The sequence below is a fragment of the Triticum urartu genome, chromosome 1 (genome assembly GCF_003073215.2).
Source record: "Triticum urartu cultivar G1812 chromosome 1, Tu2.1, whole genome shotgun sequence".
NCBI classification, from domain to species: domain Eukaryota; kingdom Viridiplantae; phylum Streptophyta; class Magnoliopsida; order Poales; family Poaceae; genus Triticum; species Triticum urartu.
This window is the reverse complement of record NC_053022.1, coordinates 25,394,792-25,409,317: the sequence shown is the minus strand read 5'-3', so window position 1 is coordinate 25,409,317 and position 14,526 is coordinate 25,394,792. Positions and strand designations below refer to the sequence as shown.

Sequence of the window (14,526 nt, the reverse complement as noted above, 5' to 3'; positions counted from 1 at the left end):
GACGCGCGGTTCGCGGCATATTTTCTTTTCTTTTCCTCCTCGCGCCATTTTCTCTCCCTTTTCCGGTGGCGGGCACCGACCGCTCGGGCGGGGCCCCGCGCGCCAGAGATAGATATTCCCTTCGGTCGCCGCTGCTGCGCTTGGTCCTCGTGCACCGCCCGCCGTGGCCACCCGTGCGCTCGGTGGGGCTTCAGCAGGGCCTGCCCGTCCCATTAGCGTTTCAAGGACCAAGAGCAATTTGCATCGAAACGCAGCTAAACCTCCGGGCATCGCAGTTTCACCATTTAGAGCAATTTCAACGGGCCGATTAAAACGGACGGTGTTTTTGTTCGTTTGGGTCAGCCGCCCGTCCGCCATTCGCCCTTTTTTAATTTTGTGTTGGTAGTGCGCCCAACGGGCCGATCCATTTCATGATCGTGCATGCTTTAGATCATACCGGCGGCCATGCCGTCGTCCTGGTTTTGGCGTTCCAACGCGCGAAAAAGGTTCGCTTGCGCGGGGAAAAGCGGCCTAGCGCGCGGAAAAGGTTCGTGCGCGTCGCGGACAACGCTCGTTATAAGAAGGTGCTCCCTCCACACTCTGTCTGTCGCCCACTCGTCTCGCCCCCTCTCACTAGCCTCGCCGCCTCTGTGCGACCATGTTGATGCGCCGCCTGAGCGCTTCGGATTTTCGCGGAGTCCGCGAGCGCCGCTCCGGCGCTTTCTCCTCCAAAATCTGATTTCGCGAGAAACGCCTCATCCTCGGCACCTTCGACACCGCAGAGGATGCGGCCCGCGCGCACGACGCAGCGGCGTGACGCCTCCTGAGGCCTCGTCGGGATATGAATTTTCCCGACGTGTCGAGCCAGCGGGCGCAAGATCTCGCGCATCTCCCGCGGCTTTTCACCGACGAGGATCGTCGTGTCCACCATAAGCGGCAGCGTCGCCTTACCATCGCCGAGATGGACGTGGAAGCAATGGTGGTGTGGCGCGAACGCTTCCCACAGTACATCATCGATGAGGGCCGGTTCTACAAGAAAAAGAGGTTGGAGAGGGACGCGAGGAGGACGGAGCGAGCCGCCTACCGGGAGGACAAGCATTCGCGAAAGCAGGCCGCTTAATTGAAACTGAAGCTACGAGAAACGTCGGGTTGGGACTTCGAAGACGAGCAGTATGCTGACGCCTACATTCAGACGTCGGAGGAGGACATAGTCGGAGTCGGAAAGCGATGAGTAGTTGGTCTTTTCTTTTATCTGTATATGCTAGAACTATTTTTTTTATCGGAAAAAATGGCGGCGGCGGCGGCGACGAAGCAGACGGGCGAGGATATGTTGTTTGATGTGGATAGGCCAATCCAATGTGCCACCGACCAGCGTGTTGGGGAACACAGTAATTTCAAAAAAAATTCTACGCACACGCAAGATCATGGTGATGCATAGTAACGAGATGGGAGAGTATTGTCTACATACCCTCGTAGACTGTAAGCGGAAGTGTTATAACAACGCGGTTGATGTAGTCGTACGTCTTCATGATCGACCGATTCTAGTACCAAAAGTACAACACTTTCGCGATCTGCACACGTTCGGCTCGGTGACGTCCCACGAACTCACAATCCAGCAGAGTATCGAGGAAGAGCTTCGTCAGCACGACGGCGTGATGACGATGATGATGATGCTACCGGAACAGGGCTTCGCCTAAGCACCGCTACGATATGATCGAGGTGGACTATGGTGAAGGGGGACACCGCACACGGCTAAGAGATCAATGATCAACTTGTGTGTATATGAGGTGCCCCCTGGCCACGTATATACAGGATGGAAGGAGGAGGAGGCCGGCCTTCATAGGGCGCGCCCAAAGTGCCCTAGTCCTAGTAGGATTCCACCTCCTACATGGAATAGGAAAAAGGAAAGGGAGAAGGAGAAGGAAGTAAGGAGGCGCCCCTTTTCCCTAGTCCAATTCGGACCATTCCATGAGGAAGGGGTGCAGTCATCCTTGAGGCCTTTCTCTCCTTTCTCATATGGCCCATGAAGACCCAATACGAATTCCCGTAACTCTCTGGTATTTTGAAAAATAACCAAATCACTCGGAACCTTTTTGATATCCGAATATAGCCTTTCAATATATCAATTTTTACATCTCAATCATTTCGAGACTCCTAGTCATGTCCTCGATCTCATGCGGGACTCCGAACAAACTTCGGTTAACAAATCACATAACTCATAATACAAATCGTCACAGAACGTTAAGCGTGCGGATCCTACGGGTTCGAGAACTATGTAGACATGACCGAGACACATCTCCGGTCAATAACCAATAGCAGAACCTGGATGCTCATATTGGCTCCTACATTTTCTACGAATATCTTTATCGATTAAACCGCATAACAACATACGTTGTTCTCTTTGTCACCGGTATGTTACTTGCCCGAAATTCGATCGTCGGTATCTCAATACCTAGTTCAATCTCATTACCGGCAAGTCTCTTTACTCGTTCCGTAATGCAACATCCCGTAACTAACTCATTAGTCACATTGCTTGCAAGGCTTATAGTGATGTGCATTACCGAGAGGGCCCAGAGATACCTCTCTGACTCACATGGAGTGACAAATCCTAATCTCGATCTATGCCAACTCAACAAACACCATCGGAGACACCTGTAGAGCATCTTTATAATCACCCACTTACGTTGTGACGTTTGATAGCGTGTTCCTCCTGTATTCGAGAGTTGCATAATTTCATAGTCAGAGGAACATGTATAAGTTATGAAGAAAGCAGTGGCAATAAAACTGAACGATCATTATGCTAAGCTAATGGATGGGTATTGTCCATCACATCATTCTCTAATGATGTGATCCCGTTCATCAAATGACAACACATGTCTATGGCTAGGACACTTAACCATCTTTGATTAACGAGCTAGTCAAGTAGAGGTATACTAGGAACACTCTGTTTGTCTATGTATTCACACATGTACTAAGTTTCCGGTTAATACAATTCTAGCATGAATAATAAACATTTTTCATGGTATAAGAAAATATAAATAACAACTTTATTATTGCCTCTAGGGCATATTTCCTTCAGTCTCCCACTTGCACTAGAGTCAATAATTTAGTTCACATCGTCATGTGATTTAACACTAATAGTTCACATCTTCATGTGATTAGTTCACATCTTCATGTGACTAACACTCAAAGGGTTTACTAGAGTCAATAGTCTAGTTCACATCGCTATGTGATTAACACCCAAAGAGTGATCATGTTTTGCTTGTGAGAGAAATTTAGTCAACGGGTCTGCCATATTCAGAGTCGTATGTATTTTGTAAATTTTCTATGTCTACAATGCTTTGCATGGAGCTACTCTAGCTAATTGCTCCCACTTTCAATATGTATTTAGATGAGACTTAGAGTCATCCAGATCGGTGTCAAAGCTTGCATTGACGTAACTCTACGACGAACTCTTTGTCACCTCCATAACCAAGAAACATTTCCTTATTCCACTAAGGATATTTTTGACCACTGTCCGGTGATCCACTCCTGGATCACTATTGTACCCTATTGCCAAACTTATGATGAGGTACACAATAAGTCTGGTACACAGCATAACATACTTTATAAAACCTATGACTGAGGCATGGGGAATGACTTTTCATTCTTTTTCTATTTTCTGCCGTAGTCGGGTTTTGAGTCTTTAGTCAACTTCACACCTTGCAACACAGGCAAGAACTTCTTCTTTGACTGTTCCATTTTGAACTATTTCAAAATCTTGTCAATGTATGTACTTATTGAAAATATATCAAGCGTCTTGATCTATCTCTATAGATCTTGATGCTCAATATGTAAGTAGCTTCACCGAGATCTTTTTTTGAAAAACTCATTTCAAACACTCCTTTACACTTTCCAGAAAATTTTACATTATTTTCGATTAACAATATGTCATTCACATATACTTCTCAGAAATGTTGTAGTGCTCCCACTCACTTTCTTGTAAATACAGACTTCACCGCAAGTCTGTATAAAACCATATGCTTTGATCACTTTAACAAAGCATATCTTCCAACTCTGAAATGACTGCACCAGTCCATAGATGGATCGCTGGAGCTTGCTCCCTTTGTTAGTACCTTTCGGATCGACAAAACCTTCTGGTTGCATCATATACAACTCTTCTTTAAGAAATCCATTAAGAAATGCAGTTTTGACATCCATTTGCCAGATTTCATAAAATGCGGCAAGAGGGCCCATCATGTGAGGGTGGCTGACATTCTCTCCCTCGCTAACCTATCCCCGTGTAAGCCCGGACATAAAAACCGACGCCCTAAGACCAAACCCAAAAAGACCGAGACCAAACCCGCCAAGACTGAACTAAAACCAGTCGTCAAAACTAAAAAACCAAATTAAATCTGGCCGAATCGCTCTTCTTATTTGGATGACCGAAAAACCCAGATAGATCGAATCAGCATAATTTTCTAGAAGTTTGTGGCACAATTAACACAATCCCTGGTCTCCTCTGGATGTTTATCGCACAATTTTGGTTGAATACACACATGCTGTTTCAACTATGAATTGAATTTGAGTTAGTAGTACGAAATTTGGTCTGTTTCTTCGGAACCGAACACTATCCTGTAAAGACCGGAATGGTGGAGAACTGATTGACCAAAAAGACCGAACAAAAGAACCGAGAAGACCGAATTCTTCCCCACCCACTTGTCTCTCCCCCAGTAGTCGGCCGCACCCCGGCCACCTCGCAGGCTCACGCCGGCGTGCCCCCCCGCCGCCAATCACCTTCTGCGCCGCCTCCCACCTCGCGCGAGCGCCGCATCCACCTCCCTCCCCCCCCGCGTGCGCCGCCGCCTTCAACCTCCCCCGCGCACCTGGTGCCGCATCCTCCCGCAGGCCTGGCTCGTGCTCGTGCTCTCTGCAGCCTGCGCACGCGACCGGAGCACGGGGGTGGCCGCGCGGCACCACCGCGCGGACCGGAGCATGGGGGCGAACGCGCGCCACCGCCACGACAAGCCGCGACCTCAACCGCGCTCGCCGACGCGACCCCCGCCTCCCCGCGGTGGCTCCCTATTCGAACTCCTGGAAGGAGTTGGTGACGACCGCCTCGGCGAGGTCGGTGGCCAGTTTTCGGTAGCCTCGTCGGTATTTTTTTTTGCTGTTCACTCATCTGATCAGGCCATGAGATTGCTGTCCTATACTGTTCAATTGCTGTCATGTTATTATGGTGCTATGAAGTGCAGTGATGCAAATGATAATATCTACGAAAAGGGGACCTGTTATGCTGAATGCAACATTACATTGCTTGATATGATGGGGTTTCTCATCCTGTTTTTGCTGACTGGAGTGCTATAGCACTATTGTGTAACACGGCTATTTCTGCTTGTGATTTGTACACCTAACATGTGTTAATGGTATTGCTAGAAGCTTCTATAGTGATGAATTAATACTACTAGTCCAGTTGCTTTTATAGCTGGGGGTTATTATATTTGGTTTCGTGTACATGTTATCAGCATTTCAGTTGGGGTCACGCATTTGGTTCAAATAATTTAGTGACTTCTAACTCACTGATGTAGTGATGTTACACATGTGTCAGAGGTAGTATAGGTTCTAATAATAATTGCTTGAAAAGATAATCTGTTTGTTAGTATTTCTTTTGTTTCCCGACTGAGCAGTTGATTAGAAGACATATTTTGATTTTGCAGAGTCATCAGTGCCCGGTAAAGTTGAGTTCGTCAGTACTGCATTTCAAATCTAAATGTTTATATAGTTTGGGGTGTAGCCAGAATTTCAGATGGTCTAAGTACTAGGGACCTTGCTCAAATTAGATTATGAGGTAAACTTGCGCTTTAAAGTCTGAGGTTAAATTGTATGCTTTAATATCTGAGGGCCACTTGTTATGAGCTATTTCAACTGACTTCAATGGCCTATTCAGCTTGTAGCTAGCAATGCTCAACTATGCTCTTATACTATTAGAATAGAACACAAATGCTTAGTAAGTGGATTGTGGATATCATACTCTTGGAAAGGTGCAATAGTTCCCCCACATTTTCAGGATCAAGTGGTTAGATATGATAGGAAGGTAGCATGTTTGCTTCTTGAATGTTTTTTTTGACTGAGGTGCGATTTTTTGGGATATGTGCACCTCTGTGCCTATATACGTAATTCATCTTATATCATGGGAACACCTGTTATAAATTGGTTATAAATCACATTCTATTTTTTGCAGCCAGCAAAATTTAAAGCATTTATTGATCTTGTAAACAATACTCCACTACATGACATTGCCATACCAGTATCAGGCTTCTGTTGGGAGTTCAATAAGGGGACAGTTTTACTTCTTCTGAATTTGATTTCCATTATGTTTACACTTATTTTCATTACCCGCTTACTGTTAACAATTGGTTGCAGGGAATTTTTCACCATTGGAAGCCTCTGTTTATGCATTTTGATACATATTTTAAGACATGCATCTCTTCTAGTAAGGATCTTCTCTTGTCTGATGATATGACTGAGTGTGAACCGTTGATGCAAATTTTGAGAGTTACGCAAATTGTGTTGGAAGATTGCCAGAACAAAACATCTTTCGCTGGCCTTGAGGTAAGCTGGTGTTCTTTTTATGTGCTTTTGAACTCTTTACTAATGTCCCAAAGATGGGAATTTCAGACCCTTGGTTTTATTCCACTTAAACTGATCATTGTCCTCTACTCCTTTTATCAGCATTTTAAGAATCTGCATGCATCATCAGATCCTGAAGTACTTGTTGCGGCTTTGGAAACTCCTGCTTCAGTGGTGAAAATAAATCCTTCAAAATTACATATCAATGGAAAACTATCAACAGTGGAGCTATAAGCAGCTCTTCAATCATTGTCCCAAGGATGGGGTAGCAAGGAGGAAGGTCTAGGCTTGTATTCGCGTGTTGTGGGAAATGACCGAAATCAGCTGGAGGGTTTGTGTTTATTCCCAGCAGCCATGGAGAACAAATATGATGGCACACAAAATCGTCTTGAGTCCACTCTTCATTTTGAGTATAATTTGGCACCCGTCCAAGATTCTGACCAGACCAATGAGAAGAACAAGTCATCTAATCTTTGTGTGATATATATCCCAGACCTGCACCTTCAGAAGGAGGATGACTTGGGCATATTGAAGCAATGTATTGACAAGTTAATGTGCCTCTAGAGCACTGGTTTGCTTTGTATACAAGGATAAGATATGCACATGCTTTTAATTCCTCGAGGACATGCAGGCTATATGGACGTATAAGTCTTCTTTCTTCCATTGTTCTTGTGCAATCCAGTGATGCCCGTGACGAACTAACTCGTTCTTGACAAATGAGCCAGAGTACACAAATGAGTTAATCCGGCTTGTTCGGTCAGAAGATAATGTTCCTTGGTCCATCCGTGCATTGGCTAAGCTTGTACTGGGAGCACAGTTAGCAGCATATGTAACATCTCATGAGTGAGCTGGGATACTTGAGTGAATTAAGTATCATCTCTGCTGGTGGAAACCGCATGGTCTTGCTCAGTGTTGTGCAGAAAGCAGCATCTTCCCTCAGTAGCCCTAGTGATACTTCATCTCCGTCAGTTGTTGATGCCTTTTTGCAGTTCTTTTTGCTTCATGCGCTGTCATCTTCGAGTTCTGGGACCACCGTCAGGGGTTCAGGAATGTCCCTCTCTCCTGCAAGATAAGGATCCTTCTCACATGCATCTTGTCAGTTTGGCAGTAAAGACCCTTCAGAAGCTGATGGACTACAGCAGACCTGCTGTTTCCCTGTTTAAAGATTTGGGTGGTGTAGAGCTTTTGTCTCAGAGGTTACACGTGGAGGTGCAGCGTGTTGTTGGTGTTGCTGACAGTCTTACTTCAGTGATTGCTAGTGATACATTGAAATTGGAAGATGACCATTTCTACTCACAGAAGCTGCCGATTAAGGCTTTGCTCAAGGCATTAGGTTCTGCTACATATTCTCCTGCAAATCCTGCTTGCTTTCAAAGTTCCAATGATAACTCTTTGCCCATGTCACTTTCCCTTATATTCCAGAATGTTGGCAAGTTTGCTGGTGATATTTACATCTCGTCAGTTACTGTTACGAGTGAGATAATACATAAGGATCTACATGCTTTCCTGCTTTGAAGGAACTTGATCTTCCTGATGCTTCCTGTCATCAGTGACTGCTGGGTTATGCCATCTTGTAGCTCTTATATGTGTACCCAAAGAGCAAGGAAGACAGTGAGAGGTGAGTAGGATGCACTTTGTCTATTGCACTGTTTATGTTGCCTCTAGTAGGATTATATTTATGGTAGAAACTAATTTATACGTGTGCCTGCGTTGGTTGTTTCAGAGACGAGTTCTTGAGACAGATGCTTGAAATGAATGCAAGGACAAGTATGTGTTCTTTTATTGTTTCCCTGCGATGATTACATGTTATTCCCTGTATATGCAATCAGCTGTGGCTGGGATGCATCTTTTGTGTACTTTTGTACAGTATAAAAGACCATTGCTGTTGCTGGGTCTATGTCTTCAAACTACCGTGATGGCTCGAATAGGAATATATGTGGATCTTAAAATTACAGTGATACATGAAGTGAGGAACTCTAAAATATTCTTTAACACATAAACCTGCAGTAAGGGCAATCATGTGATGTTTGTCATGTTTTAATCTTTGACAGTATTATTAAGATGCCTTTCGACAACCATATAAAGATGGCGAACAACTGGTGTCGAGGAAGTTATGTTTAATTCTGAAAAATAGTCTAACAGAGCCACTTTTCTACCTTTTCTTGTTTATGCCCATTTGGTATACTTTCTTTGCCTGCCAGCTGAAACTTACATCAGAACTTTCTTGTTTGACAACTATCTTGAGCTAAACTATACTCCTCCACAGTGTCGGGTCCGAAGCGCTGCCTTGGTGACATGATCGCAGTGGCCGACGTGGCTATGGCGGAGCTCGAGGCCACAAAGCGCGTGCGGGAGGTAGTGGAGACGGAGCTGCATGGGGGCTAGGTGCAGGCCTCCATCCCAGCTGCGTCAATACAGGCACTCGAGGTCTCTCCTCATCTTTCTGGCCCCGAATTGGTGAATCATATTCATATCTCCATTTAGTGCCAGTTCGCCTGATTTGGTTCAACCTTGACATATTTTTGTGCTGCGTTTAGGCGACGATCTCGCATCTCCAGTAGGAGATCAGTAAGGTGGGCACTGATCTGGAGCTGCTTTAAGGTCAGAAACTTTGGAAGTCAGAATCAATTTAGGCTCCTGGTCTATTACTTAAATATGACGTGCTTGTCTTTATGATTGGAATTGGAACTGGCGGGTTGCGCTTCTGGTACTTGATGTAATGTCTCCAAAGATCAAGGAAGACAGTGAGAGGTGAGTACTTAGGATGAACGTTATCTACTGCACCGTTTCTATTGTGCTTTAGTAGGATCATGTTTATGGTAGCAACTAGTTTATACAGACATGGTTATCATGGTAAATTGCTGAACAGAGATGGGATTTTTAACTAGTGATGGTGGGACAAGAACATTTCGTAGAATGAACAGATTAGTAGAAGTATGAATAAAGGAGTTGCCAATGCAAGAAACTGGAACAGAGGAACCACTGGCAATGGTGATACATGGAAGATGAGAAGGCATATGACAACATATCAGGGCTGCCAGACATATGTGCCGAAGCACGTGAGTTGGAGATCAGCCAGCTCCAATGCCCTGTCTGGTGTAGTTCATGGCAGCAAGAAAAGCCACCTGGTTCCAGCTTGGTGCAGTCGTACATGTCGGAACAGACGGTGGAGTTGGTGCAGCTGGTGGCGGTGCAGGCTGGTAAAACACTGCAAAGTCAGTTGGTGGAAGGCTGGTGCCAGGGGCGCGGACGTGGTGTATGCCTGTGGTGGCGGTTATGGACCCAGAAGACCAGGTGCTCCAGTATGCCTGCACGACACCGGTCCACGGATCAGCTGATGGTGGTCGCCACGACAGAGTGGCTGGAGGTGTTGAACTGCCCTTGGTGCGCTGGAGGATGGAGCCGAGGAAGCAATTATGTCTAATTTTTCAAAATAGTACTATAACAGAATCACTTTTCTACCTGTTCTTGTTTATGCCCATTTGGTATATTTTCTTTGCCTGCTAGCTCGAACTTATATCAGAAGCTTCTTGTTTGCTAATTATCCTGAGATAAATCATCTGCAGGCATTCTCAACAGAAGGTTTCTGTAGACTTAGCAAAGAGGTGCTCCGGATCGCCATCAGCAGATGGTATGCAAGCCAAGTCAGTAGAAGGTAAGCAAGAGCATACATAACATTTCCTGTTCCTGAATCCCTTAAGGCCTTGTTCGGTTACGTGCGAATCCGAGTGGATTGAAGGGGATTTAAACCTTCTGCTGCGCTCCACGTTAGTCTCTCCATCGCTGGTGCGCTCTTGTTTTCGCATAGAGACACCGGCCTGGTGTCGAAGGACCGAACTAGGTCCCTGAGTTCTCCCACTGTCGGGGTCGACCCCAAACCCGACAGTTCCAAACCAAGATCCTCATCGTGCCCGGCGGGCCTGCTCCTCATGTTAAGTTTGCAGTGTCACTCCCCCTTCAACAGTGTAAATTAGTTCATCACATGGTTCCAGTCCCCTTCCGAAGATAGTTGAACTGTAAATTTGTTACCTCCTAGATTACTGAATGATGCAGGGTTGTGCAGAGTAGCCGCGTAGCCAACACAGCAGCATGGTTGGAGACTTGGGGTGGAGCCAGGAAGAGGCAGCGGTGCTACCGCCAAACGTACCAGAGGAGACGCTGATTGCACATGGAGGCGCTGAGCCTGAGCATGCTCTGAGTCTTAGCGTCAAGGATAGTGATAGACAGGGCAAAAAACTTGACCATTTTTCAGCGTGTAAAGGGCTGGAGCCCCATTTAAATCCAGCCAGCGCGACACGCGCTGTAGGGCGACTTGAACCAGTGCGGCAAGCACTGTAGTGCATACTTTTGAATGAAACGCTTCCGTTTACCTTGTCGGTAATTTTAACATTTTCCATTTTGTTTGTTTTTCCTTTTTTAAATAGTAAAGAAACCCTTTTAATGCGTGTTACCATTTACTAATAGTTGCCTATTTTCCTAGTGCTATATCATACTATATAGGAGTAATTACTTGCCTGTTTTACCCGCAAAAAAACATTACTTGCCTGTTTTTCGTTTTTGCATGAATAATTGGCGGTTACGACCGTTTCTATCGGATCTCGCGTGGTCCGAATTAGGAGTAGTAGATAGTAAAATCGACGGCGCGATCGGCGGGCAAGTTGCTAATATTGGACGGAACGGCAGCAACCCACGCACGCGGCCACCCGCTCCGTCCTATTTGTACGGGCATCGCGCCCTCGCGTCTCGCCCACTACGCGCATCTTCTCGCCCACCTCTCCCTTCTTCCTCGCAGCAAAGCCTCCAGCTTTTTTCTCCCTCCACACACACACGAACAAAGCTCCCCCGATAGAACCAGAAACTCGCCGCGCTCCTTCGATGTAGAAGAACAAACGGAGGCCGCGCTCGCGCTTCCTCGGGTCTACTGGCCGGTCTCGAGCGCGAGCCCGACCGGCGCCGCGCCATGGGCCATCCGAGGGCGGTGCGGCCGTCCGGATCCATGGCTCAAGGCGAGCCATCCGGCTGCCGCCCCCGCCCGGACCCGAACCGTCCGGACGCTCGCTTCTCGCCGCCCCGGCTATAAAATGCCAGGCGGGGGGCGTGCGTGTTCTTGGGAACGGGACCGAAAATTCCATCCTCGCAGTCTCAAGGTGATTCCCCATTCCTTCTCCTCTTCCTCCTCCCTCATCGTCTTCCTCTAACCGCCGGGTCGAACGCGTTGCCTTGTCTGTCCGCAGGTGAGATCGACGCCACTACGTCTCGTTCCCCCGCAGCCGAGGCGCACGCGAGCGCAGGTGAAGCCCCGCCCCAGGCGCAGCCATGACCGGAGGAGGCGATTGTTCCCCTGCTGCATGCTGTACTTGTTATTTAGTCCAATGTGATGTTCCCCTTACCAATGGCCCTATTTGGTTCGTATTTAATCTTACCCTGCTATATATTTAGCCCATGAATTTGCATCTCCTGTAGAGTAGATTGGGGGCAGACATTGATTTTACCTGCTGTGTACTCTACATGTTTTACTTAGCCTGTGGATCGTTCCTGTTTTCATTATTCTAAGACTTTGGTGAAATACATTGGGTGTGTAGCAATTATACGATTTATTACCTGGTTGTTGTGCCTATAAACTTACCTGCAATGACATGGGATTGCTTGAAGCTTTATCGTAACACCGATTAATGGTTCACTGCACTATCCATGTCTAACGATCAAAAAACAATTTCAGCTTTGTACTGATATATTTCAGTTTTGTAATCTATATAGGCTCATTATTCATTTCGAAATATAATCAAGTTAGAACATCATTTGTGTCTCCTTTCTGTCACTTGCGTAAATTATAATGGAAATGTCGCTACCATATAATGAAAGTTTAGCTTGTCTAGAACACGGGTTTTGTACTTGGCCGCTTGATTGTTTTTCCCTGACAAACTAGCGCTAATGATGGTATCTGTTCTAGCTGTCCCATCCGTGTCTGATGGAAATCCTATTGTATTACCGAGTATTTGTGTGCGTACACAATCTCTTAAATACTATCTTATTGTTCCAGATCCTTTAATAGATTGTTAATTACTTGCTTTTATCTTTCAATGCTTCTGAACTTAGATGACCACAACAGCAAGTGTAGGAACAGTAATGATATGCTCAATGTTTATATTCCCCATAGTTTTGTGGATATGCAAATGTTACTGAATTGCCCATTTTTGGTTTTTTTTATTTACGTCTGTGCTTTCTAATATCGGTTCTCCTTTCAAAATATGTGTTGGTTCAATCTGCTTATCTCCCTTTGTTTCCTTATTAGGCCTGTCGCAATGGTCTGTTCGCTATGCCGCATGGTCTTGCTGACCCCAATCCAATCGTTGAGGGTCTTCGGCTACAGTCTCTGGTGGTCTACAATTCAGTTGCGGAGCTAATGAACGTGAAGCAGCAGAACTACGGAGAAGACCTGGTTGCATCATATGGGGCGGAGCGCTTGAAGCTGGAGCGAGAGCTTTGTAAACTCAACAAGATCATGAACCGTCTGAGGCTGATCGGTTTCAAAATAAGGGAGTACATCATGAAGGTTGAGCTGGGAAGGCCCCTCAATGAGCCAAGAGATTGGAACAGGCAGTAGGAACGCCAGCAGATGCTATCTTCAGTAAAGTCTGAATGGGTAGCGAGAACAGAGAATTACTTGATGACATAGCTGCTATCTTCACTAGTCTAAATCTAAATGGATGGGTAGTAAGAACAGAGTTACTGCTATCTTTACTTTGCTCTCTTGGAACTAGGTTTTATATCTATACTATGCCTGTCTGGAACCACTATATCTGTACTTAAGTGTTTGTCTGGAACTACTATATCTGTACTTAAATGCTCAATAGTTGCTACTATCTGGAATCACTCTTCTTCATTGTAGGGTTTATTAATTGCAGAGACCCTTAGAAAATCTGTTTGCTGGATGAAATAGTTGGGGAACTGCCGGGGTACTGATCCACGAGCACCTATGGGACCGGCGGACCGGGTCCCTTTCGGTTCGGCGGGGGCGGAGATCGTGCAAAGAGCGGATCGAGGTGATGCACGCGAGCGATTTACCCAGGTTCGGGCCGCACGGATGCGTAAAACCCTACTCCTGCTTTGTGGTTTGTATTGATTTCTTGCTCAGGAGTGCCGAGTGCTACAGTGCACACCCGCAGCTAACAAGACCGAGCGTGAGAGTTCGAACTCGCTCCCCCCCTTCTACGTTGCACACGGGCCTCCTTTTATATGCTCAAGGGGTTCCCGACAGGTGGCAACGGAGGTAAAGGGCAAAAATGGAAAGGTGCGGTGGTAGGCACAGCTACCTGTTACAGTGTATCATACCTAACCCTGACGGCAGGGGACAAGGGCCTTAAATGCCCGTCTGTGTCGCCTAAATAGTGCGAAAAGGGACCGCCAGGGACGCCACTGTTCGCCACGATGGCGATCTTGTCAGCGCCGCTTGCCAACGCACGCCGCTGGCTGCACAGCCTCCCGCCACGTACGCCCGGAAGGGTCCCAGAGCGACACGTTGGTGGATGTACTGGAGCGCGGGCCCAGGAAGGTGGCCTGTCGCGGCAAGCGCCTTGCCGCTGCCGTTGTCTTGTCGCGCCCGGGAGCTTGTCGCTCACCGGGCCTTGCCGGGGCGCGTGGTGCGCCGCGGCAAGTTCCTTGCAGTGCCTTAGGCGGCCTTCCCGGCAAGCTCCTCTTGCCGGGGTCTTTGGATGCTTTTGCTAGCCTTCCCGGCAAGCTCCTCTTGCCGGGGTCTTGTCTTCTTGGCTTGGACACTTTGTTCTTGAATGGCTCCAAAGGAACCACGGAGGACCTTGGCGGTCACCCGGCAAGCCTTGCCGCGGGATGCTGCGACTGCCCGTGCACAAGTTCGGGATACTAGGGTACCCCTACTCTAGTACACCGACAGGAGCCCCCGGGCCTGGGCCATACACGGTG

At 46.9% G+C, this 14,526-nt stretch overlaps 1 protein-coding gene across 21 annotated transcripts; it reads left to right on the top strand.

The window, feature by feature from the left end:
- Nucleotides 1–4,655: 4,655 nt before the first annotated feature.
- LOC125544070 lies at nt 4,656–13,525 on the top strand. Of its 21 annotated transcripts, none has more exons than XR_007299276.1 (12): nt 4,657–5,085; nt 5,676–5,806; nt 6,382–6,570; nt 6,691–7,921; nt 8,011–8,206; nt 8,312–8,355; nt 8,855–9,015; nt 9,126–9,339; nt 10,155–10,243; nt 10,652–11,735; nt 11,823–11,993; nt 12,881–13,525. XR_007299276.1 is itself a non-coding variant. In XM_048707623.1 (3 exons), exons 1-3 carry the CDS (start codon nt 9,847–9,849, stop codon nt 12,922–12,924), a joined length of 360 nt encoding a protein of 119 aa, XP_048563580.1. In that variant the 5' UTR covers nt 9,346–9,846; the 3' UTR covers nt 12,925–13,525. The 21 variants fall into 21 exon arrangements, 2 of the variants coding, with proteins under 2 accessions (XP_048563580.1, XP_048563584.1); XR_007299274.1 differs by having other exon boundaries at nt 6,691–8,206; nt 9,126–9,189; nt 9,320–9,339; nt 10,657–11,735; XR_007299263.1 differs by having other exon boundaries at nt 6,691–8,206; nt 9,126–9,189; nt 9,320–9,339.
- The last annotated feature ends 1,001 nt before the right edge of the window (nt 13,526–14,526 follow it).

Coding starts and splice junctions, on each gene's coding strand:
- LOC125544070 (XM_048707627.1), top strand. CDS start 11,670: ATGCCAGGCGGGGGGCGTGCGTGTTCTTGGGAACGGGACCGAAAATTC. Junction 11,736..11,822: donor TCCATCCTCGCAGTCTCAAG/GTGATTCCCCAT, acceptor GTCTGTCCGCAG/GTGAGATCGACGCCACTACG. Junction 11,880..12,880: donor CGAGGCGCACGCGAGCGCAG/GTGAAGCCCCGC, acceptor TTTCCTTATTAG/GCCTGTCGCAATGGTCTGTT.